We start from the raw sequence: 26,739 nt of genomic DNA, 5'->3' as shown, positions 1-26,739 counted from the left end.
GAGCTTGATAAGATCATTGCAAGTGTAAACATAATGACATACTGATAAAGACTGTGTGATCAAATCATCTGGTCAAATATGTCAGAAAGATTATTTTTAAAGGGGAAATGTCGGGTTTTAAAGAAAAAGGAATGCATGATGTTTTGATATTAAATAAAAGGCGACTTATTTTTAAATTCTATGAAGGCCTTAAAAAGCATTAATAAGGTACTCATATCAAATCCAATAAAAAACAGCACAAATAAAACTAAAAAGTTTATTCACAGTTTTACTAGTAAAATATTATGACTAAATTCAGTTTTCCACAGGGATACAGTTAGTACGCAAATAACAGTGTAAATACAACATTTTTCAGTAGAAAAACTATTTCAGTTTTTCTACTTAAAAAACAAAAACTTTTAATTAAATCTGTTACTTGCCGTTTCTATGTAATTATTTGTGAAATTTACAAGCATTTTCTGGGTCCATTTTATTTAGGCCTGTTTATTCTTTTGCCAATGAAGACTCACAGCCAAGCCATGCTCACTATTTCATGTGTTATGAAGCTTTTAAAGATATCATAATACTACATAATAGAAATACACCCTAGATCAGGGGTGTCCACACCTGCTCCTGGAGGGCCACTGTCCTGCAGAGTTTAGCTACAAGCATAACTGAACTTACCTGAACCAATAAATCAAGATAGTCAGACTCACTGGGAACTTTCAGGCAAGTGTGTAGGAGCTAGTTAGATCTAAACTCTGCGGGTCACTGGCCCTCCAGGAACAAGTTTGGACACCCCTGCCCTATATATTCCATAGGCAGATCTTATGAAATGGATTCATATTAGTCCAGGTAGGTAGGTGCTTTGAACATCTGCCATCGCTGTTGTATAAATCTTAAGTCTTCTATTCTTTGCAGATAGGCCTAGCGCGTTAATTTAGTCATGGTTTTCAATCCCAGTCTTTGATCTGTGTTTTAAAGTTTTATTAAGTGGTGGAAATAGCGGATGATGGGCACAAAACTGTAACTGTAAAGCTCCAAGATATTTAAAGTTACACACAGATGTAGTATGCAATCTCTACTGCAATGGGATGTTTTAGATGACTGCAAAATAATTAATGGGGGGTTTGGTGGGGTGGGGGGGGTATTTATTATATTATAAGCCTAATAAATAATTGACCTCAAAAAGAAATTTCATGAGCAATAACTGCTTTATTTTTTTTTTTTCATATTATATTGTTTTGTTATATATGTTTTTGCTCAGGTGGCCGAAATGTCTGCCCAATATAGAAAAGTTTCGCTCAGCAAGAAAACAAATTAGATGGAACATTGAGTAGGCCTATATACACTGTTCACAGTATGTACATTTTCTGTAACTTTTCAGTTTTTTAGTGTAACCAAAAAAAAAATTGCTTCATGTTAAGGTGTTAAAAGCACATCTGTGGTTCAAGGAGAGAATGATTCTGTTGTAGAACATATTCTGTGAAGACTATTGGTTGGTGTTTGGCGGCAGTGGTCTGCAGCAGAGCCTTGATATCTTAAGATGTGGATCAGCCGTCTTCATCTCAGTCTGGTCTGAATTTGATCTTGGGTGGGTGGGTGGATAACAAGGGGGAAATTAACGGCTTTTCCTCCCTCTTTTCACACCCTTACTGCCAAATGAGCCTGTTCTCTGGTGTTAAAAATTAATGTCTTAACATATAACACCTGTTCAATTAATGCCCAAGGAATGCAGAATAAAAGACCCCATTAATTACACATTCCCAGGCCGCTCCTAATACAACACTGATGGAGGGCCGAAGCCTTTATCCGAGCACCTGACAATACTTTACAATCAAAGTGTTAAGGAATTCATTAATGTCAAGTCTTTGAAAGCTAGGTGTAAAGTTATCAAGGGCTGGTTCCTTATAAAATGCATTCATGTTGGTCTCAAAGCATTCATGAAGGAAATGTATTGCATGAATTTGCCGGATTTCATTAACTTGCTGCATTTAAAGTTACTGGCTGTAGCTGCAGGATATGTGAATGACCCAAACGCTTTGTGTGAGACTGATGAGATCCATATTCCAATACTAATACTGAAGATCTGATTCAGGTTCATTGTATTACAATTAATGAAACTGATTTAGCTTACAATTATGACTCTTTGCCTTAGGTACTAATTTTTTGTGACTAGTTTTGTTGTTATGCCAGTAGGTGGTGAAAAGTGTTGATGGAATGATTTATAAAATCATACTTGTAATCGTGCCGTTGGTTTCAATTTGGAACAGCTGCATTTTTGCGCATGTTATTACATAGATATACACTTCTTTAAAGTGCAGAAGAGTACTTGAAGTGGTCTAGATTTTGATGTAGTATGGGTTTAGATAAAGCAACATAGGGTCTTGGTGATTGTGTCACAGACACGAGCTTGTGTATGTGACAGAGCCATGAGGAGGCTTTTTTCGGGAGTGTGCTGGAGGTTAGTGCATCTCTGGAGAGCTGTTCATGGTATCAAAAGGGCTTAACAGACAGGCTTTTGGATCAGACATCGGGTTTTACATTAAAATCTCTCGTATGTTTTTCACCATCAGGATTTATTTCATAGGCCTATACTTTTATGGATGCAGTTCTTTAGATAAGAGTGTACTAACATGATCAAGTCCAAGGTCAGTGAATTGGAATGAGTAAGCTATAATTGCCCACCACCTTGTTTTTGATCAGGCTTAGTTTTTTTTTTTTTAGATGTTTAAATTCTTACTTTGTATGTTTTGTAAACCATGTTTTGGTTAATACAGTTTGGGTTTTAATGTAAACTTCTTGATTATGGTGGTTTCAACTAGGACAACAGAAAGTGAACTCTACCTCCAAGCATATTTGGAAGGGGTCATTTCAACAGTTAAAGATGCATAAGCTAAAAAGTATCTGACCTAGCTTTTCCCTGTGATAAATCTCCCACGCCCAGCTTATGCCCTGTGGAGGGAGCTGATGTTTATGTGGGACATTATAAGGGTGTTGGTATAGATTACCACAGACCGTAGAGCAGAGTGTGCAAAATGTCTTCCATATGATACTCACATGTTCAAAACCAGGCATTGTGGCTGTCAGTCATTCTGTTCATGAAACATTTTTAAACTTTTTTGTGTGTGTGTGCTATGTGTGAAATGCTAATTAGCACCAAATATCACGTGTTTGCATGATATGACAAATATCATACTCAACATGGTTGCAAACTTTCAGACTTTGTAATATCTTCAAGTTTTATTAAATTAATCTCATATGCCTCACTGTTTAGCATCCTGTTGCAAAGGTTCAGGGTAGAATGTATTTTTCTTACAAATAAAACCTTGTTTGCATTAGAATAATTTCAGTAAAGGAACAATGTGTACAGTATTGTCTAAGATAAATGCATCTTTATCACACCCAGTTGTTTGGAAAATTAAGAAATGCTGTACTTCACTTGCCATTAACTTGATCAATTTGATGCATAACATCCCAGTGTAGAAAATGAATCCAGAAGGTTTCAGAAGAGCACTGCTTGTGTAGATGAGAAATCCATGAAAAGGCCAGAAGTAAATCATACATATCCGAAAAATGAACACAGGTCAAATAATCCTTCTATTCACTGTGTTTCAGTGGTGGCATCTTAAATTAAGAATTTATATTGTCTAGACCAGGGGTTTCCAAACCTGTGACTGGTCTCTGACTTCTCATACAAAACGACAAATCTGTAAACTCTAAAAACAGTTCAATCCAGAACTATTGTTTAGTGTAAAATATGATGAAGATTAGCCAATAGGCTGTCGATTCATTAAATGATAAACTGTTTCCTCAAAAAAGCTGTTTATTCAGCATAGTAAAGCCTCTCCTTCATTGACATACATTCAAATAATTTTTTATTATTATATTATAGTTCCCTGTGTACCACCAAAGCGGAAGGGTTAGCATTAGCCGTTATATTTTTTGGCTAAAGATTGTAGGCTTGCCTTCTGGTGGCTTTGCTAGAAACTTCCAGGCAAGTGTGCTGGAGCTGGTTGAGGTTAAACTCTGCAAGACGTTGGCCTTCCAGGAGAAGGATTGGACACCCTTGGTTTAAACCTTTTAGTATTTAAATTGTAATTAAATTATTTTAATGTACAACCTTCTGTAGTGTTTTCCTATAGCTCAAACAAAAATGCATGGCGCTGCCAAATGCATAAATGTAGTTCAACTTTTCAAAAAGCTTCCTTTTCTGGGATCTGCTAAATTCAGCCTTTTCTCTTGTTTCAGTTACTCTACTTTGTAAGAAGTCTTTGTATTTGTTTGGCTGGACCTGTATGTCATTGTTGGCTACTATTATGCTGCAGAAGGGGACTGCAAAGATTGTCTCTCCTTGTGTCTGTCACAAAGCATCTTTTCCCACCTCTCTTATCTTGGGGGTGGAGACTCCCGTGGAAGTTTCCACCAGAACTATCAGCCCAGCTTGTGGAAAAGGATGTGTTCCTCTCGCATTTAGGAAGGGATCAGTGATATCTGCACAGCCTGTTGCTAAAGACAAGAGTTTATATCACATATACTAAATCGGTCAATTGGTCAATTTAGGATTGCACTACAACATTTTCTAAAAGTTGCCCACATAGGTTTTGCTCATGTTCAAGTTGGTCAAGTTAATTTGCCACATTGCCCAATAGAAAGCTGCTTGGTTTGACAGTGTTCTCTGTGTGGAAGCTGTTTCATACATCACTATGATATAGACGGTAAATGGATGGAATTTATTGCATGTGAAATTTCACTGAAATCTCTCTCTTTTGACCAGAGCTGTAGTGGTCATTGACCAATCAAAATCAGAAAGTGTTATTAAATATATACTATTCACCATCTGTTACCCTCTGCTCACAGGTCCTCCGGGAAAACGGGGAAGAAAAGGCAACCCTGGTAAGTACCTTTACATGATACACACATTTATACACATCCCATAGTTTAAAAATGACCTGAACCTAACCCAAAATTACAGCAAAACAAATTCCAAGTGATTTTCAGCTGTTCTCCAGGATAAAGACTGTTAGGGTCCTCTCATGTGTTCCAGACCTTTCATTTTTCATGTCATGTTTGATTTGTATTTCTTTGAGGAATCACTGAACAGATGGAAATATTTGTTCATATTATGCGGTTGGGAAAAGGCCTTTTCTCTTTGGTAGTCATGGTGAGGTTTCTATCACGTTGATTCTTTGGGGGTTGAAGAGGGTTCTCCTTGTCTTCAGTAATTTTCCCAGCATGCTGTTTGTTTTACTGCTGATCTTCTAACCTCCGAAATCTGAGAGTACTTTGAAGTTGACAACTATGATCCAACAGTCAAAAATGATCAGAATTATGATGCAGCTGCATATGTATAGAGCTTAACCTAAACTGAAATCACTGACTACGTTTACATGCAGCCAATAACCCGTTCAAAACCAGGATATTAGCAATAACCCGGTCGCGCACGGCCATGTAAACACCGGCAAAAACCCGGATGTTTTTAAAAAACGGGATATTATACCTGGGGTACCCCTTTTCTAACCCGAATATTTGGTCTTGTAAACGCGTTTCGGCATATCCCCATCAAAATGTGTGTTCTGCGCATGTTCTATTCGCAAGGAATCTTGGTCTTTTGAGTCTTTGGATACAGGAAGAAGAATCGGAAATGACGCATATTGCGTCTTACGTCCAGACGCTAACCGTGCGTCGCTGTTTACATGGGGATATTGGCGACTGATTACACATTCTATGTATACAGGAGTAACTCTCTCTGCTCACGCATGTAAACGGGTTGTCCCGAATGTTTCAGAAACCCAAATAGTGACCTTAACCCGACCATAACCCGAATTTTAACAGCTTGTAAACGTAGTCAATGTCTCACAGTCAAAGGATGCAGTACTTTGTCCTCTAGCATTTGTAGACATATTGTGCAGTGTACATCATCATATTGTACATTTTGTAGCCCAGTTGAATATTAGAAGGTAAGGCCTTACTCCCCGAGCCAAACTCCCAAGACAGAATTTTATAAATTAGAAAAAGTTTTAGACCTTGAAACAAACCAACAAGCTATGTTTTACCGGAAGTGTTTCTCTGTTTGTGGGGCCCTAAGCAACCGCTTAGTTCACTTATAGGGAGGGCTGGCTCTGGTCAGAAGGACCAGACTGTCCTTGCAAATTTGGAATTGCCCCACTTTATTAGAAACACACACTGGCATTAGGCTACTGGTTCAAGAAACAAAAGACATAGTCTGTTGTTATATGTCTATCTTTACTAACTTTGCACATCTAGACTTTGCAATATTTGCCCAGTCTTTTTTGCAGAACTGCTCAAGTTCAATTAAACTTGATGGTGATTTTCAATGAGGTTTAATTCTGGGCTTGCAAGGACATTCACCTTTATCTCTTTCCACCACTGTGCGGTTAGTTTTGCTGTGTGCTTTGGGTCAGTGTCATGTTGGAAAGTAAATCTTCTTCCTATTGACAACGTTCTGGCAGAGGGCAGCAGATTTTCCTCAAGAATGTGACGGTATTTTGCCCATCCATTTTTCCTTCTATTCTGACAAGTTCTCCAGTCTCTCCACTGTTTTATTTCCGTCAGACATATCGTTTGGTGTTGAGGCCAAATAATGTAACTTTAATCTCATCTGCCTCAGAAGGTGAGTTTTGGCAGAGCTCAGTTGTAGGAGTGTCTTTTTCTTGCAATGCTCCCATATAAGCCACATTTGTGGAGAATTTGTGATATCGTTGTCACATTCACACGATGACCACTCTTTGTCATAAATTCCTGCAACTGCTTCAGAGCTGCTGTATTCCTCTTGGTTGCCTCTATAACCAGTTTTCTCCTTGCACTTTCATCCAGTTTGGAGTGACATCCTGATCCAGGGAGGGTCTGTGTTGTACCAAATAACATCTGCTTCTTAATAATAGACTTTACTGTGCTTCTAGGCATTGATAAAGCCTTTGACATTTTTTTTGTATCAATCTCCTGACTGTCCACAACTTTATCCTGAAGATCTTTTGACAGTGCCTTGCCATCCATAGTAGATTTTTTTCTTCAGTTGCAACGCCAAGTGCTGAAATGCTCAAGGAAACACTTTTCATGCTGAGCAAATCAAAATGACCACAACTGATCAAAGCTGAAAGTCAGATGACTTTGTGTGCCATTGAGAAGGTGATTAGTTACAACTGATTGAGTTTATAAGATATTTTTAGGAGAGAGGTGATACTTTTTTTTAAAGTGACTTTGAACATGGCATTGTTGTTCGTGCCACATGGGCAGATCTGAGTAAGAAGACTGGTAAAATGTTACCTGGTGTGAGGAGTCATGATTTCTGCTGTGACATTTAAATGAATTTGGTGTAAACAACATGAAAGCATGGATCCATCCTGTCTTGTATCAACAGTTCAGCATAGTGCTGGTGTTGTAATGGTGTGGGGCAGTGGTTCTCACACCTGTCCTGGAGTACTATCTGCCCTGCACATTTTGTAAGTCTCCCTCATCTATCACACCTGATCCAACTCATCAGCTTATTAGTGGAGACTGCAAGACCTGAAGTGGTCAGATTATTGGGAGACATACAAAATGGCAGTGCTGGGGGTACTTCGGAGAGGTTTGAGAACCCCTAGTGTACCTGTGTATGTCCTTACCTTTATGACCATTTTGTATGACCATGGTATCTTGTGATTGCTATTTATAGTAGGATAACAAGTCACAAAGCTCAAATCATCCCAAACTGGTTTCTTGAACATGAGAATGAGTTCACTATGGGGTTGGGTATCAGTTGGGATTTTTATAACCAACTTTATGGAGATGCAGATTTTATTTTCCAACAGGACTTGGCAAATGCACACAGTGCCAAAGCTTCCTGGTTTAAGGACCATGGTATCCCTGTTCTTAATTGGCCAGCAAACTCACCTGACCTTAACCCCATAGAAAATCTATGGGGTATTGGGAAGAGGAAGATGCGATATGCCAGACCCAAGAATCCAGAAGAGCTGAAGGCCACTACCAGAGCAATCTTGGATCTCATAAGACCTGAGCAGTGCCACAGACTGATCGACTCCATGCCATGCCGCATTGCTACAGTAATTCAGGCAAAAGGAGTGCTGTACATGCTCATACTTTTCATCTTCATACTTTTTCGTTGGCCAATATTTCTAAAAATCCTTTTTTTGTATTGGTCTTAAGTTATATTCTAATTTTCTGAAATTTGGGATTTTCGTAAGTTGTCAGTTATAATCATCAAAATTAAATGAAATAAACATTTGAAATATACGTGTCAGTCAGAGTATAATGAATGAATATAAGATACAAGTTTCACTTTTTGAATGGAATTAGGGAAATAAATCAACTTTTGATGATATTCTTATTATATGACCAGCACCTGTACATAGCATTCACATGCTCTCATTTCCTGAGTTGTGCTTCCCTTACTCTAGTTCAGTGTTTCCCAACCTCGTTCCTGCAAATTTTGCATCTCTCATTTCTCTGACACACACATTTTAGGTCTTGGAGTCTCTACTAATGAGTTGATCTGAATCAGGTGTGTTTGATTAAGGAGACATGAGCTGCGTTTCCACTGTCTACATGCCTCTCAGGAACATCATCATGCAACCCCTTCATTTCACCAACAAATAGAAGTTATCAGAAAACTAATAAGAAATAAGTCACTGGAACACAATCACAAAACGAACATGATAAAAGTGGACGTTTGTTTGCATGCTTTGAGAAATAACAAAATCCAAAAGTAGCCATGTTTTACTATAATAAGTGTTACATTGATCATAATGAATTAACTTAATCAGGATTAAAAATTACACAGAAATAAAGCGTTATGAACATTGCCTGCTTATTCAGTCGAGTCTGTTTCTATTTATTTGTAGTCACAGTATCCTATATACATCACATTTAGAAAGATTGATGATTTCTATATTTAAAAAAAAGCTCCTGAACAAAAACCATTAGGCCTATTATATTTTTATGACATACAGTCAAGTATGGTGACCCATACTAAGAATTCGTGCTCTGCATTTAACCCATCAAAAGTGTACACACACATGGAGCAGTGGGCAGCCATTTATGCTGCAGCGGAAGCAGTTGGAGGTTCGGTGCCTTGATCAAGGGCACCTCAGTCGTCGTATTGCTGGCCCGAGACTCAAACCCACAACCTTAGGGTTAGGAATAAAACTGTCTAACCATTAGGCCTCGGCTTCCAATTTTGCATTGCTTATAAATATTTCTGCCTTGTATGGTGATTATAATCCACATTGGATCAAGTTATTTCAAACCCTCGCTGCTGACTGAAAGTGAGTTTTGAGCTCAATTTATAAAAAACAAAATTGAATTGATATATATGATTATAACTGTTAGCTTTATGAAATGATCCATGGCTCTGATGCCCTCCAGACACGGAGAAACTCTGCCTTTGATCATAACCATTCCTCTAGCCCCAGATGTCCCGCTTTGCCCCAAGGTTTTCGTTGGGACAAAAAACCAGTACCGTTGGCCCCGAGTAAGCACAGACGAGGCACGATCAAGCACCGGAAGTGACAGTGGAGACGCGACTGGCCCTGGCACACACTAGCACGCCTGTTTTTGGCCCGGCAATGGAAACGCGGCTATGGGAAACCTGCTGTGTTGGGGGACCTCCAAGAATGTGGTTGGGAACAACAAATTTGTGTACAGTTTATGAAGCTAATCGCTATAGCCCCGCTATAAATGGGCTAGCAAACCATCCTTCTTATGTCCAAATATTAGCAAAAATCTCTGAGGAATGTTTTCAGGACCTTGCCAAATCTATGCCACAAAAAATGTAGGTGCTTCTGAAGGCAAAAAGGGATCCGACCTGGTATACCGAGTTGGTGTGTGTATTTTGTTATTAGGCTGAAGAAACTTATCTAATATATGAATTATGTCCTCTGAACTAATTTATTAACCAAATCTATTTTAATAATATTATCACACATTATTAGTAGTAGTAGTAGTAATATTGTTGCATGTTCTTGCTAAGCTAAATAACTAGCATGCATAATTTATGCTGTGCTAGTTATCTACTTGATAGATATTTCATAACAAGACTGGTTATATATCTAAGCATAAGAAAAACAGCTTCCTAAAGTTTGTTCCGTCTGGGAGGTCATGAAGTCATACATCAGGCAAACCAGGCTTGAACACAATTTTGTATTGTGCAGCTGTGCTTACTGGCATTTCTGGTCAATTAAACCACTTTTATAGTCTCTCATATGTGGATATAAATTGGATTGTTTTGTATCTGGAAACCTTCTGTGTAACATAATGGCCCATTTCTGATTAACTATTGAGTAAGTGGTGGCAGTAGATAAGGGAGATGTTTTTTGTTTTTCTGCCATGGGGCCGCTGCTCTGGTGGTGCAGTACATTTGGTGAGAAGTCTCATCTTCTCATCCTCATTTTCAGTTTTACTGTTGTATTCATGTATATTATCATGCAAGATAAATACTAATGGACCAAATTCATCACATCATGCTCGGCATGCAAAGACTGGAAGTGATCTCAAAGCACATATAGTGCACTAACTACATGACAACAAGTACAGACCCCGTGCACGCTTTATACAGAGATTTTCAAACACATTATCAGATGAGAAGAATTGTGTCTTTGTTCTGTGTGTGATGACTTTGGCAGGTTGATGGGAGGACTGACAACCTCCAAAACACACACCCTGGTGTTCATAAAAAGCTGCCCTCCTGCTGCAGGGCTTGGGGTGACCTGGACTTGACACAGTGGGAATCTCCTTTCCTCTATTCACAATGACAGGATCAAATTGCCCTTGTGGTCATGTGACTGAAAGCACTCTTATCACCGTGGCCATTTGTCGGAGTTATGGCTTGTTAACTTGGCTGTCTGATCTTGTGCAGGGAAGGTCTGGATCCTCCCAGCACCACTTCTGTCTCCAGATCCATTCAGTGTCACATTCCACTCCTACTATCACACTCCTCAGGCATCAGAGCAGAGAGGCACCCCAATGAGTGTCTTGTGCATTATGTTCATTGCACTGATCAAGAAGGAGGGAAGCTGTGCAGCATAGGAAATAACAACCCAGATGTCCTTGTGATCCTTTTAACACTTGGGTTACTGCAGGAGCTTGACTTCACCATTTTCCATCGAGAGTATGATTCGGCATTGTGTATACATGATTTTGTATAGCTGAAATCACTTGTCATTGAATCAAAACTGATCATGGTAGATTGCAGACCATCGCATTAATGAGAATAAATTATTTCACAATAATGCTTTTTTGGCCACCAGCATCGTTCCCACACTACTGGAATGCTTTGGATTGCATGAATTCGTTAAGGATTCTTTAGATTCACAGACTGCTGAATCTATTAAGTCGGCTCCAAATGAGCACCGTTAAACATGTATTTTTGTAGAGTTTGGGAACATTTTGGCATTCTAGGTGCAACATATCTATGTTACAGCAGAGCCTCCCACTATGTGCAAAGCTCAACTAGAACTATTCTTTTTAAAAACTAAGAAGGCTTAAAGGGTTGGTTCACTGTTTTTTTTTTCTAGGCTTGACTGTGTTTATGGGGTGCAGTCTAAACGTGTTAATGCTTTGTTTAAAATAATAATAATAATAATAATAATAATAATAATAATAATAATAATAATTTTTCACATAATTTACCTTTATTCCACACCACTCTGTCCCTTCTCTGAGAAACGTGCTGAACATTTCCTGATTTTATGAAACCCCTCCCTCAGAAATAGGCAATGGGATCTGATTGGTTAGCTAGCCCAGTTTGTTGTGACTGGCTAAACCGCCTCTAGTGCACGTCTAAACCTCACCGGTTGTATTGTAGACAACGGCATTGTTAATATTGCTTATCAGTTTGGATAAGCAATAGGACATTAGTGAAGATGATCGTGCAGAACCTGTGCAAGCATGACTTTTCATGGTAGGCCTGTTTTTTGTTTGTTGTTGTCTCATACTTTTAGATACACTGTTATTTGTAAATACTACTGTTTATGTTAGCTTTTACTATACGATTTTATCCTGATTAAAGCTTTAATACAGTATGGCAACGGCACGCGCATCCATGTGTAACGCTTCTCATAGCTATGTGAAAATAAGTGTATAATTTGAACAGTTTATTGTTTAAGCTGAGCTGAATGAGAGAGAGAGACAGAACGCATACAGAGCTCAAAGTTTGACTATTTACCATCAGCTGCTCGCAAGTGTTGAGTGCGCATGAGCCGCACGCATCCTAAAATGAAAAAGGTTAATCAACCATCGATAGCTTTAATAGATTGTATCGACAATTAATCGATCATCGATTAATCTTTGACATCCCTAGTACAAATGTATCGGTAACACTTTAGAATAAGGTTCCATTAGTTAATGTTAGTTAATGTATTAATTAACATGAACAAACAATGAATAATACATTTATTACTGTATTTATTCATCTTCGTTAATGTTAGTTAATGAAAATACAGTTATTCATTGTTAGTTCATGGTAATTCACAGTGCATTAACTAATGTTAACAAGCACAACTTTTGATTTAAATAATGCATTAGTAAATGTTGAAATTAACATGAACTAAGACTTATAAATGCTGTAGAAGGATTGTTCATGCTTAGTTCATGTTAACGAAAGTAGTTAACTAACATTAACTAATGGAACCTTATTCTAAAGTGTTACCAATGTATCTATTGTGTTCATGTTGAATTGGAAAAAACTTTCTGCTTCTGAGGTGGGATATGGGTATGGTCCGGGCAGGTTTGGTGGTATAGTTAAGTTAAAGGGGTAGAGGTACTGTAAGGTCAACAGTTTAATTTTAGATGTAACTATAGAAATCCTTTGATTGATCAATATTATGAGCCAAAGCCAGGTTTCTTCTTGTGCAGATACTGGAACGTTGTGTTTGTATGTACACACTGACCTCATCAATTCTGGCGTCTAAACACACATGCATGAACATGATTTCAATTCCTCAAGTTGACAGAAACGAGACAACATATTAATCATTGTAAATTTTATTAATAAATCATTAATGTCTTGCACATGATTGCTCTTCAGTGCCACAAATAGTTGTTAATGTTACATACAACTGTTTGTTTTTCTTTGTTTCAGGAATTCCAGTAAGTACCCTGTTATCTCTGAGGCTTTAATTCAGAACAAATGTGAGTTGGTCTGGAGGTGGGCAGATACAGTATGGCATGCCATGATGGCTTTGCAACCTTGATATAGACTGCAAAATAAGGTGAGATAAGATGGAATGGAGGATATATGTTCCAGGAGACAGTTTCTGAATTGATCACACTCCATTTTTCACTGTCTGGCATACATCCTGACCGCCTGTATCGTAATAATCATGCATGCCTTTTAAAAAATCCAACAGCTGATTCAAATCTCTTCATGCCTTCACAAAAAATGCATAGTAAACACTAGTACATGCTGAAGAGTATGTGTAAAATCCTCCTTATCATAGCAATAATGAAGCAGCACAGCGGCTTTTATTGCTGTGGTTGCATCACATTTCTCAACATGAGCAGAAAGCCACAATAATAAAGGAGAAGAGTGTGTAAACATGTCTGGTTGCCCCAAACACATTCCATTTTTATGAGCTATTTGTCACATAAGCTGTGTTTATGTATTGCAAATGGACTGTTGAAGACAATGGCAACAATACTATATGGAGCACTTTAATAATGTCCATTCTTGTGTATATTTTGGGGGCTCGGAATGTAAACAGACTTGTTTTTGTTTTGTTTTAAATTCAGATATGATGTTTTTTATGTTTTTAATTACACTGTTTCTTTTTCTTTATTAAATCCGAACAGGGCACTCCAGGACGAGATGGCTACCCGGTAATTGTCACTCCCGTTGTACACTCACAGATCAACTGATCACATCTGCTTAAACCACAAGTTCCCAGAGAACAAGTTAGGGGTCTCATGTAAACCTCTGCTAACAGGCAGTTTTAAGTGTCATAGTGCGCCACCTACTGGACATATTGGTAAATTATTGCTAACAAAGCCTGCTGGTGCCATTTGGGTTGGGTTTAAACTACCAGAAGAAACCTTGGGTGTGTTTCCTAAAAGTATTGTTAGCCAACTATGGTGGCAACTTTCGTTACTAAGATAGTTGAATGATTTCCTGAATCCATAGTTCCAACCATACTCAGAAATGGGGATGGGGGGGGGGGTTGGGGGTGGACAGAACCATCTGATAAAAATATGATTAAAAACCATGCTGTGTATTGTAAATAATCTTTTATACTTTAAATAACTGTAAGTAGTAACACATCACAAACACAAAAGGGGCAAAAATCGGTTTTACATTTCGAAACATTTTGAGTCTTTCACAGTGCTTTGGTCCAAATGCCTGCTTTCCTCTTGTACATCACCTCATTTTTGTGGAAAAGCCCAAATTAGGCTACTTTAACACTGTTGACACAAGTTTTTCATGTCCACGGGTTGAAGCGACTCCTATAAAGGTAGAAAATTTTACCAGACAAACACAATGAAAAATGTGTATTTTATCCCCCTTAACATGATTTTTTTTTTTTTTTACTGGGGAACCCCCCTCAAAATGCGATTGGACTAGTTTTGGTAATTTGGCATGGTCTCCCTGTTGCACTAATACTAGTTACAAATTACCTTAGAAGTAAAATTTTAGCTGTTATTTGTGTCCCGTTCAAAATTTTGTTTATTGTCCCGCCCCCCTGCTCTTAGACAAAATGTATGCCCCTGGTTCCAACAAATCTCCGTAAGCAGCAAAGTTGTGTGATTGAATCCTGTGCTTGCGGAAAATAAGTAAGCTAACATGTAGTAAAATCTATATCTTTAATTCCATACCTAAATTTCATTCTGTCTTTTAATATAATAGAATTAACGCAACATTTTTAGCATACATACTGTACTCTGGTACCAAAGGGGAATCCCTGGGTAAATTAAACAAACCTGTAAAATAACAGAGAACACACATAGCGAAGCAGTCCTCATATGTTATGTTATTTACAGCAATTATCCAACATTAACAGCATTTCTTACCCTGGTAATACCAAACTCTGCTACTCCGCTTTGCTTCGTAGACAGAGTCTGGAAGGGCATAATTGACAAGCGTTTTCTTTCTCGTGGGGGGCGCTTGTCTGAAGTTTAAAATCATTGGTTTACTCTTAAGCCAATCACATAATATTTGGTTTTGACGTGTGTTATTCGCCAGCACAGCCGCCTCGAACTTCCACTGTGAACACAGGAATGCTGCGAAAACATAACCATCAAGCAAAATACCTGATGGAACATGGCAGTTTACAATCACAATTATCGCCCTGCCGTACTTTTGCCTCCCCAGTTTCTCGCTAACGATCGGTAACAGTTGATAAATCAAATTTTTCCTAAAACCTGTCAGGACTCAGGAGTAGGGCCACAACTTCACCTCCATTCAAAATGTGAAACAAACACTCTTCCTTTAAGGGCTTCAGCTGGCAAATGGCGGGAATATTCTCCGCAACAGAGCGAATAGCATCCCGTGTCTCTGTGTCTGCTGTCGTTTTCATTTTCCCTAACCTAAACTACAAACCTAAATTCAGCACTTAGCGTCTACGTCACGGCTCTCAGCCCACTCTCTGTTCATTGATTGGCCAGCTGTTTTGGAGCCGGAGGAAAACTGGGAGATAGGTCGCTATCTAAGACAGAGTACAGAAGAGATCTAAAATTGAGCGCAAGTACGAAGTCTGACGTAGTGAGGCTAAGCATTCCTAACCAACACGGTTCAAATGTCAAGAGGTGCGACAAAATTGAGACTAGCTAGTCTGTTTCTCCAACACTGAATCATACTATGGTGGTTAATTTAACAATTTACTTCTTTGTATGGGAAACACTCTCCATATCTCATATATCTTTGAATCAATCTGGTCTTTTACTTGGTGCTTAAATTTTAATTAAATTAAGTGTAAACTGGTTCTGATAGGGTTAAACATTTCAAAATATCAAAGGTTTATATGGTACTCTACACAGTATATATATATATATATATATATATATATATATATATATATATAATGGGATTGAAAATTGTATGCATATATAATTATATATAATAACACAGGCAGATAATCTATCTGTATTCATAACCTACCTATTAAACATGAACCTCAGAAAGATTAGTTCCAATTATCAATATTAGATAAGCTAATTTAAAGGTGCAATATGTGATTGTCTTCAGAAACATTTTTTGTTATACTGGTTGAAAGTCTCTTCACATCCCGATACCAATCATTAAGTTAGATGGTCTAAATGTATTTATCTGTATTTATATATTTATATATTCTGTCAAAGGTGTAGGACGACGAAATGTAAGTCCAATCAAAACACTTGGTCCAAGCATTTTAAATAGCTTTCCTACCTGCCTGTCAGCGTATGTATCTACATACCTCTATGCACCCTGTTCGTGCTGACAGAATACATCATTAGCGCGTTCACGCACGCAGTGCATATAGATATATATAAAAGAAGTTGTTCTCAAATTGTTTAACCTCTACACCTACACAACTCGTACAGAACAGAGAGTAATTGTTCTTTCCAATAGCTTTGCTTTTAAAAGAGGCATTAGTTGTCTGAAGCCTCCCTGACAGGCCATCGCAATCCAGATGCGATCATTTGCATGCATTGGCAGCCTCCTCTCCGCATAAAGATCAACTGGGAAATATAGCCCTGTGTGAAGTCTCTCCAAGCATAACAAGAGAGCTGCTCCAACTGAACCGTGTGCAAGACTGCACCACATGTGGCCCTTGCCGGATTTCCAACCGCACTCAGAACCATCACCACACCAGTCATCCGTTTCTTCTACATTACGCAGAATAGACTGACATGTGCAACATGCTCTCTTGTCACTTGTCCATTGTGAAAGTACAAGCTCACATTACCAGACCAAGACAGACAGATCTATTGTATGCATTCCCCGATTCAGAATAAAATAATGTTGATAAGATTTAATGTAAAAAAAAATAATAAAAAAAATTAAATACTGTAAATTTTTGTAGGTCCTCTATGCCCCGTCTCTCTTAAATGTGCAAAACACCGCATTTGAAGATTCAGTAGCAAATTCCTAAACTAATGACAAAACACTCTTATAGTAGCTGATTCAGAAGTGGCAGATTGTCATAGCAAATTCAGAATTACCTCTGTTCATGAAACAGGCGTCCGTAAAAGGTGTTGCTGTTCTGTTGTAAGTAATCTTAAAGATTCCTATATGGTTTTTTGATCAGAGAACGTTCACATTTTGTTAAGTATGTTGTATTATATTTTTGACAGGTCAGAGACTAAAATTTCAATGCAGTTGACAGCGACTTCCTATCCTTAAGTTCGAGATTAATGAAGCCAGTGATGATGGGTCCACTACCGTATTTTCCGGACTATAAGTCACACTTTTTTTCATAGTTTGGCTGGTCCTGCGACTTAAAGTCAGGTGCGATTTATTTATCAAATTTAATTTGACATGAACAGAGAGAAATGAACCAAGAGAAATGAACCAATAGAAAACATTACCATCTACAGCCTATTACCATCTAAGGGCGCTCTATACCGCTCAGGGCTCCTGTAGTCTACACTGAAGACATAGAGATGGTAATGTTTTCTCTTGGTTCTTGGTTCTAAATAAATGCGACTTATAGTCCAGTGCGACTTATATATGTTTTTTTCCTCATCATGGCGAATTTTTGGACTGATGCGACTTATACTCAGGTGCAACTTATAGTCCGAAAAATACGGTAATTATTATTACAAAAATATAATGGTTTAAGAATCCATCAAAGCTTACCTGTATGGTATTGGTTTTATTGTGAACGATTAATCCATGCATGTCACTTTTTTTTTTTACCTCATCATTTTTTATAAAAACGTCATAAGTGCAATGACAGACTTCTCTTTGGTGATGTATGCCGGACATCTCTAGACATTGAATCTGCTTAAACCTCGCCCCTTTCTTACAATCAACAGCAGGCTTGCATTTAGATCTGCCTCCATCCAAAAAACATCCGATGTATAGGACCAAGTCCCCACCCGGCCTTATTCAAATAGCCATTTTACTCAGATGCAAATCACTATTGGGAAGAAATAATCGAAGTAGAAAATTTAAATCGAATGTACAAGTACATAACCATAAAAACTCATTTGAGTCTTTTTCTGTTTCTTTCTCTCTCAGGGTCCAATGGGTATGGATGGTAAACCTGTAAGTACAACATCATCGAGTTGTAAGTACAACTCCAGTCATCTGTAGGCTGATGAGTTTAACACCCTGTAACACACTGCTCATTAAGCTGTAAAAATGAAATAATAGTAATAATAATTTCTCTCTTGTTATAGGGACCTCCAGGTCCAAATGGCAGCCAGGTAGGTTTTTTTTTTTCAAGCTGAAAGCATCTGTATTATTGTGTGTTGTGTAATTCTGTCATGGACTCATTGGCCAGTTTGTAATACATGTAAGATTTCTAACAAAGCCATAACAGCAACATCTGGTATAAACTAGCCTCACCTCCTGGTTTGTACAGCATAGGTAAACTTCAGTCTATCACCTCATTCACAAGAGTGCAATGCTGGAAAGTAGTGTTTAGATCTAATTCCTCAGGTTACTCTAGGTGCCAGATGCAAAAGCTGTGCACAAGTTAAAAAGCATAGTTGTGGTGAAAATTGGCACTGAGTTACAATTAACCCACTACTAAATATTAAACTTAACTAAATGTAACCCTACGTTATTAAATAATAATTTACAAAAGCAGCATTAAAGATTTTCATTATAAAGTTTCTTAGTATTTATTACTCATTATCTTAGTTGCAGTTTCTGAATATGAATTACATATTTAAATACATATATTATTGTATTTCACGATTATGTATTGTTTTTTAAATACATATCATTTATTACCATAAAGAATAACGAGAAAAGCTTAAATTCACTGTCTTTTCTTTATGCAAATTTGAAGACCGCTTATTGGATTAATAAAGTTAAATATCATATTTCGCAACTACATATTGCAGATGTCTTGTGACTAAGGTTTTGCCTTAAGAACAAATGGTACAATCAAAATTAAATGGAAACTCCATACAAAAATGTAAATTCTATCATCATTTACTCACCCTCTTGTCATACTTTGAAGAACTCAAAAAATTATTTTGAGAATAAAGTCATGACTTAGTCTTAGCAATATGAGATTAAATTCATAATATTTTGAAACTAAAGCCATAATATTTTGAGAATAAAGGCTTAACATTATGATATCAAAGTCGTAGTATGAGAAAAAAAAGGAAAAGAAAGTCATAGCAATACGAGATTAAAGTCATATTTAGAGAACTGTTTGTATTTCACTATAATGTTTTATATTAAAAGTACCAAAAGCACAACGCTTAAAGATATTATTGGGTGGCTGGCCCACTAAAAATAATGAATGCATTTGAAGACGTGAAATATTATTTTCAAGCATACTGTCTCTGTGAGTATATAACTCATGGTATGGTATCTGCTAATAATCCCACATATATTCAAATCAGTTACCAGTGCTTCCAATCCAGGCCATTTTTATGTGCAATAACAGCTATACTCTCAAAATATTTTGACTTTATTCCCATAATTGACTTATTCTAAAAATATTTCGATCTTGTTCTTGTATTGTTACGATTTTATTCTCATAGTTTTAACTTTATTCTCAAAATATTACCCATTTATTCTTGCAATCTTGTTATTTGTTTATTTACCTGGCACTAAAACACTTTTGAAACATTAAGATAAGTATATGATGAAAGAATTTATATTTTTGGGTGGAGTATCCCTTTAAGTTCAGTGTTTACTAGCAGTTACTAAGAACCCAGTTCTGCACCTAACTTCCCAAATTAAGTCAAAATGTTCTTATACCGTATATGTTTACATGGGGGAGGCCAGCAGTGCCTCCGTGGTTGATGCCTCTTTTAAAACCCATTCGAAGGGTAAACATGGGAGCAATTAATTGCTCAGAAATGAACACAAGTCTGGTGAAGCACATCAGTGGAACACAAACAGTTTTTGCCAGTTACATCAAAGTTTAGAGTCACCGGTTTAAAACACATTCAAGAGGATTTTTTTTTTTGTTGCTAAAAGTGGAAGGACTAAAAGTTGAGTGTTTACTTGAAGGACCATTGAAGATTAAAGAAAGAGAGATGTGTTTTTGACTGGGCATACATGGAGAAGAAGATCCGTATAAATGACTTTACATAACAAGAGAGATGCACATCTCAACCTTATGCAAATGTTCTCCATCTGTGTGTTGGAATGACTATCATCTCATGTATCTTCTCCATCACAATCAAAGCATCAGAGGATAAAATCAAGTGATTTGTCTACTGCCGTCATTGTTGGGTCCAACAACAACACCCTCTAATCTATTAAATCTATTCAATCTCCAATCCATTTAAAAATATAAACAGTGACAGAAACTGTTCCAAGATTCCTGCTGTACATTTTCGTAACTACCCACAAATCCATGTCAACATGAACAGCACTTGGGCAAGACTCTCACGTTTAACATATTTTGAAAAATACCACAACAGCACTGCATTGTTTTTTTTGACGAAGCTCACACTTATGAAACAGCACACAAAATTACAGTGTTTGAAGAACTGCAGTGAACACTACACCACAGAGCACGATGGAACGGTGATAATCAGAATGTGTCTTGTTGTTTTTGCGGTCTACAGCTAAGTTTCCTGTGCAGACCGCTGTACAGAATAAAACCAGAATAATATCATCCATTCCCTCAAACCAGCTGTCCACTCGTTCAAAATTATACGCCAGAATCTTTGCTGTCAACAGGAATGGAATGCCATAACATTGTTTTATCTTTACTTTTCTATATCTTTCTTTTCATAGTTTGTGATATACTGGTTTTCATTTATTCAATCATTCATTCAAACACTTCAACCACTCAAACATCTGCCAGTCTTTTCTGAGGGTGTAAGAGGTCTGACTTGTGGTTTGCAATGGAAATAGTCTGCGTTGTTAAGAACAATTTTTAATCTGTCCCTTTGAATCTTTCTCTTCTTTTGCCAGGGAATGCCGGGACCGAAAGGAGAGAAGGTATGTTCTCCCCACAAAACATTCCTGCATGATAAATGTGCAATTTCTGGAGCCATCAAGTCATAACAATGATAGATTTGCTCTAATTGAAGCATGTTGAGCTTGTTACTTCACTATACTTTCAAATAAACTTATAAATAAGTAAGAGCTAAGAGCTGCTCTCTCCACAGGGTGACCAGGGAGACATGGGTCCCAGGGTGAGTGTCACAAACATCTAATATCATACTCAGTCTCTAAAGAAGTCTCTCTGTCCTGATTGTTCTGATCTGAGGATGCCTCTTGAACTGCAATTCAATTAAAGCCATTTCCTTCCAGATGGCAGGGCTTGGCTCCTAGCAGTTTTACATTATGGTGTTAACAGAGGTAAAATCTGTTAAACTCAAATTCAAATTACAACCTCAATGTGGTACCCATCACTGTACCCCTGCCACCACGCCTTGACAAATCAGGAATTTACCAGTGAAGATTGCACCACTTTTCTATCTATATCTACTTGAACTATCATTTAAATCATTTGGCTCCCTATGCTTCTTTTCCACCATACCTCATGACCATTCAGCACAATTAGAAACACGTGCTTTGGCTGCTCTCTTTCTTTATGTAAAGAACATATGTTGTATGCGCTACACTGTTTTTGCTTCATGGCATTAGTCTGACTGGTGAAACATGAACCAAATCACTAAGAGTGGGGACATGAACAGTCAGGAAAAGGAAAACAGCCTCTCCCATGGGCTGTGTTCTTCTTTTTGTGTGGATGTGAGAGCCAAATTAGTGCTTTTTCAACTGCAGTTAGCAGGAGGAGTATGACCCCTTGAAATCCATTAAAGCTCTCATGGGACAAGGACCCCTTGACCTGGAAGTCGATTAAAGCCATGTTTCCTTCCAGATGGCGAGACTTGGGTTTGTAGTGCAGGTGGATAGTTGACCTTATGCTTACTCCTGACTTGTGACTTTTGCCCTTTGCCGAGAAAAAAAAGCAGCAGACAGGACTCACAAAGTAGTTTTTGTGGCATCTGAGGAGGCCGAAAATAATGTTCTGCAAAAACGTATGCAGGGTTGTGTGCTATACAGAACTGAATTGAGAATGCTGTTTAAATTCTAGTTTGGTTCCTGGATTTGATTTTTTTTGTAGCAAACAGGATGCAGCATTACAATTAATTGAATTTCAAAGAAACTCACATATCTTTAAATTAGAAAAGCAGTTTGTCAAGAGGAAGAGGAACTTTGCATGTTGACTTGATAAATCCTCGTTTAAATTTCTGGAGAAATAAAAATTCTAAAAGTCTTGGAGCTTGAAGGTTTATAGAGATCACATCGTAGATACTTAACACCCAGAATACCTCTAAAAGCCATCTAGCAACCACCCAGAAAACAAGAGCAACCAATTAAAAACTCCATGGCAATATCTTGGGAATCATGAAGATCACTTTAGCATTATGGTGGCAAGTTGTAGTGGGTGGGCAAGCACCCGTTTTCTGCTGAGAGGTAGAAATGTACTTTAGCCGTGCTGTTGTTGTTCACTACAGCATTTCAATACAGTTTCTGCAGAGTACGTTTTTGTGCACAAACAGAAAAGAAGCCCTTGGCAATCTGTGAGAAAGAAAAATCATGAAAAAGTTTCTCCTGGGAAAAAGTAGCCTTTCTTTGTGAATCCGTTGCAGGCCTATCTAACCGCAACTCTAAACATAAACCTCATCGCCATGTGCGCCCATTGAAAGTTAATCATATCCAGAAGGTGTATTTGGGCTTGGTTTCTTAAAACAGAAGAATAGCCAGAATATCTCTCACAGGATTCAATTTCAAGTTGAAGCTCAGTTCTGCACAGAAGTACAATACAAGATGTCATCCCCCTCCAGTATATGTATCGTAACAGTGTCATTCTCCGGATCATCTCCTCTTTCTCACTTATGTCATTTCCTGCCTCCGTTTTCTTCTATATGACCTCTGACCTCCCAGGGACCACCGGCCTACACTGCCTCTGCAGGCCTGCTCAGTAATCAGATTCTCACGGTTAAGGTTTGTCCTTCTTAGCCTATCATCCCTTGTTCATGTTCACAAACATGTGTGCCTTCATACCTTACTTCATTTCACTTCGTTTTTTTCCACTTCTACTTTGTTCCCACAACCCTTTACGCTGAGGGAAGATGGTGCAGGCTGAATATCTGGTTCTCCAGCTGTGATTACTCGCATCTCTGCTTTCTTTCTTATTCACTCTGTCCATCTTTCTCATTACCTTTCCTCTGCTGTCAGATAGTCTTCTCTCACTCTGAGCATGGCTTTCTCTTGGCTACAGCTGACCACCACACTTTTCACAGGCATCTAAAAAGACTTGTGCATGCATTGCTGCTTTTCTAGTTTTCTCCATTTCTTGTGTCCTTGGCCTCAATTAGCTCATCTGGCAGTTTACAATGTTGTGCATGCCTGTTTTGAATTTCAAAGAGAGGATAATTGTTGTGTTTATTGACAAAAGAAACGAAAACATGTTTAAAAGACCACAGCAAATAATCAAGCCAAAAAAAACCTTTTGCCTTTTTTAGCCATTAAAGTGTCTTGCATTGTTAATTGAGAATTGTTTTTGGAACAGACATTTCTTCATAGATATCTGGTCCTTGAATCTTAAAACTATTTTAGCATTTGCCACAACCAAACTTACAGTTTCAGTATGTTCTTTCTGTAGGGTGATCAAGGTCAGGCTGGACCCCCAGGTCCCCCAGGACCTCCAGGAACACCTGGTCCCAGAGGGCCTCCAGGAAACACCGGCAGAGATGGGCCGCAGGGCCACCCAGGAGAACCAGTGAGACAACTCTCTTTCTATCTCACATGGTCTCGTGTGCCTGTGTCTGTACTGAGCTCACTCATTCTACAGCTGTTGTGACTCATATATGAGTCACACTGTGCTGAAGACCCTGCTCAGAAGACCAGGTGCAGCTTCTCACTGAGCTGAACCCTGTGTTGGGTTCAGACATACTGCATCTTGGCAGATGCTCCCATATCACAGTGACTTGGTTTTAAAAATACATGACTGTTTAAGACAGGTAGCTGTAGAATACATCATTGAGTGTATTGAGTAGGGTTCTTGTGCATTGCTTTGTGGTTGCTGTTGTGTTCTTGGTTATTTCTTGGGGGAAAAGGCTGTGAAACACCAAGTCAATGGTCAGCTGTCAGCTAATGCTGACCCCATTTTTGCATGTGTTCTGCACTGCTGGTACTAGTAGCACCACCATCAGCAGTTCTTTAGTTGTTTGAGCATGTTGAATTGGTGAGATCGACCACTCTGATTGGCTGTGAAGCTTAGCAAACCTAAAAAACAACAAAAACAACCTAAAGTGACTAAAACAAGCAAACAACAAAGACACACACAAGGCTCTTGGCTCTTCTAATTTTCATAATGACATGGCCATCTAGTTCTTTGCTGTCAGCTTGGTGTGTCACAGCCTTAATCCAAGTACAAAGAGCTCAGCCCCAAGTTTCTTTAATATTACCTAGTCAAGGCCTCCTTATAATCCTCAACTTTGAAAAGACTTGCTTTAACAATATAGGTTTATAGTTGTTTCATCTTCCATCACCTCAAAAATAAGAAGCCTCCACATGCTGTTCACAGTAATGCATTATACAGTATAACAGTCTGAGGTGGGATACTTAGTGATTGAGCTTGTAGCTCCAGAGTATCTAACTATGATGCTTTATGCATTTGTAGTAAACTCCCAATGTTTTACTTTAGCCAGTTTATCCCAACATATGTTCTGCACTTTATTTTCTTTTTAAGACTAACATCTAATCCAAATAAAGAATGGCGCTATGATGAAGGGCAAAAAATCTCACCCTGCTCTCTCCCTCATATTGGGAGCAGATGTTCTGGGGTCAAGAAGCTCAAAGGCCATTTCCTGTTATTGTATCCCAAATTGGGGTATGCCTAAGTGAAACCACCTCATTAGGCCTGATGCCATGCCTTGTCCTTCTCAGAAGTGCTGTGGAACATGACAAACAGACATGGTACTGTGGCACATATCAAGACAGTAGATGTTTCTGTTCAGTGTCTGCAGGAATACACAAAGATGTACAAATTAATTATATTTTAGGCAAATGTTATGCAATATTTCTTAAGTGTTGAATCCGTAGATAGTTTGAATACATCCTTGGAAGCTTACATGACGACTGCCAGAACATTCTGAAATAGATGTTTAAAAGGCCATTGTGTGGTTGTTTACTGTTGTTTTGGTGTATTCTAAAGTTACACTCCCATTAGCTGAATAACCTCATCTGTGAACCTTTGTCACTTAAGGGCTGCCATCACATAATTTAGATACATTTGGATAATTTTGATGATTAATTTGATTGAAAAGAAAAAGATTAGATTTAAATACTTATAATCATAGATAAAAAGGTCTAGCATTTAGTGGACAGTCAACAACCTGTTTCTTTAAATAACTCATATGTTATGTTTGCTCTCTAAATAACAGGGTGCTCCTGGAAAAGATGGAAATGAGGTACAAACAACCCCCCCCCCCCCCACACACACACACTATTTTTTATGAACTCATATTTTAATATTTATCTACAACTTAGTATCATATTAAGTAATATTGCTTAAATGAGATTGACTTATGTTATATCTTAATAACATTTTCCCTACAGGGACCAAGAGGGCCACCAGGCATGCAGGTAATATACATGTGTGTGCCTACGAACATATGTGAATCACATACAGTGGTCCCTTAAGTATCTGGACTCTTCAGCCAGAATTAAAAATTGCATGAATGTTGCATTGATATTAAAATAATCAAAACAACAAAATATCAAATCAAGTGGAAAATAGTACAATTAAATGCTTAAAGCAAAACACAAAAAAGTACTAGAAATACCTAAAATGATACTAAAAATGATAGATGTCATTTGAAAATAAGAAAAACATATTTGGACCTGTTAATCATTATTGGTACCAGTTTGATAAAAGAAGTTTAAATAAGTAAGTAAATAAATACAAATAAATAAATGATCAAATTGATGTCATCAGAAGGCAATGTCATTCCTGAGTGCAAACAGATTTTCAGATTTTGATTAATGATTACCAAGACAAAGAGGTGTGTTTATAGTTTTGGAGGCCATAGTGCTGTCTGTGGGGCCTCCTTGGTAGAAATTGTGTTCCTGGTCCCCACGCAATTGCACACGCTACTGCCAAATCAACAACAAAAAAAAAATTCTTGTGGATTTACTTAAAAGATTAATTATTATGCTCAAGACTAGCAATGTGCACTAACAAACTCCGACATGTTGATGTCAGTGCAGATTTAAGTATTCAGAATTGTCCAAAGACTGTTTATACATACATGTAACATTCACTACTATTTATTTGCCAACAAAATAAATATCCATTGTTTTCTCTAAAGGGTATGAATGGTGTCAATGGAATACCTGGCCCACAAGGCCCTGTAGGGCAAAAGGTTAGATTTTCACCCTATTTTTCTGTTTTCTTACACACAAAGACCACCTTAATTATTATGCAGTTTTTTGGTATATAGGGGGATAAGGGCACCCCAGGTACTGAAGGGAAGAGAGGGATTGATGGATCCCCTGGCATGAAGGTAAGCTGTCTGTTGAGAAGCTGGTAATCATAATAAGAAGATGGAGTTATAGTGTTTAAGAGATGTAGTCGCATTAAGGTCAGTTTAATGAGTAAGTGCACATATTAA

The 26,739-nt window shown here is 37.9% G+C and overlaps 1 protein-coding gene across 1 annotated transcript in view; it reads left to right on the top strand.

The window, feature by feature from the left end:
* LOC127941659 (collagen alpha-1(XXIII) chain) overlaps nt 1–26,739 on the top strand; it is a 93,811-nt gene that overhangs the window by 56,192 nt on the left and 10,880 nt on the right. The window contains exons 3-15 of the mRNA XM_052536976.1: nt 4,840–4,875; nt 13,076–13,083; nt 13,786–13,812; nt 18,149–18,175; nt 18,310–18,336; nt 21,023–21,049; nt 21,220–21,246; nt 23,006–23,065; nt 23,727–23,843; nt 25,510–25,536; nt 25,685–25,711; nt 26,437–26,490; nt 26,569–26,631. Of these exons, the coding sequence (XP_052392936.1) occupies nt 4,840–4,875; nt 13,076–13,083; nt 13,786–13,812; nt 18,149–18,175; nt 18,310–18,336; nt 21,023–21,049; nt 21,220–21,246; nt 23,006–23,065; nt 23,727–23,843; nt 25,510–25,536; nt 25,685–25,711; nt 26,437–26,490; nt 26,569–26,631 (527 nt within the window). The remainder of the gene's footprint in view (nt 1–4,839; nt 4,876–13,075; nt 13,084–13,785; nt 13,813–18,148; nt 18,176–18,309; nt 18,337–21,022; nt 21,050–21,219; nt 21,247–23,005; nt 23,066–23,726; nt 23,844–25,509; nt 25,537–25,684; nt 25,712–26,436; nt 26,491–26,568; nt 26,632–26,739) is intronic.

Source organism: Carassius gibelio, chromosome A21, assembly GCF_023724105.1.
Source record: "Carassius gibelio isolate Cgi1373 ecotype wild population from Czech Republic chromosome A21, carGib1.2-hapl.c, whole genome shotgun sequence".
In the NCBI taxonomy this organism is placed as follows: domain Eukaryota; kingdom Metazoa; phylum Chordata; class Actinopteri; order Cypriniformes; family Cyprinidae; genus Carassius; species Carassius gibelio.
The sequence above is the reverse complement of the archived record's forward strand: the minus strand, read 5'-3'. Positions and strand labels throughout refer to the sequence as shown.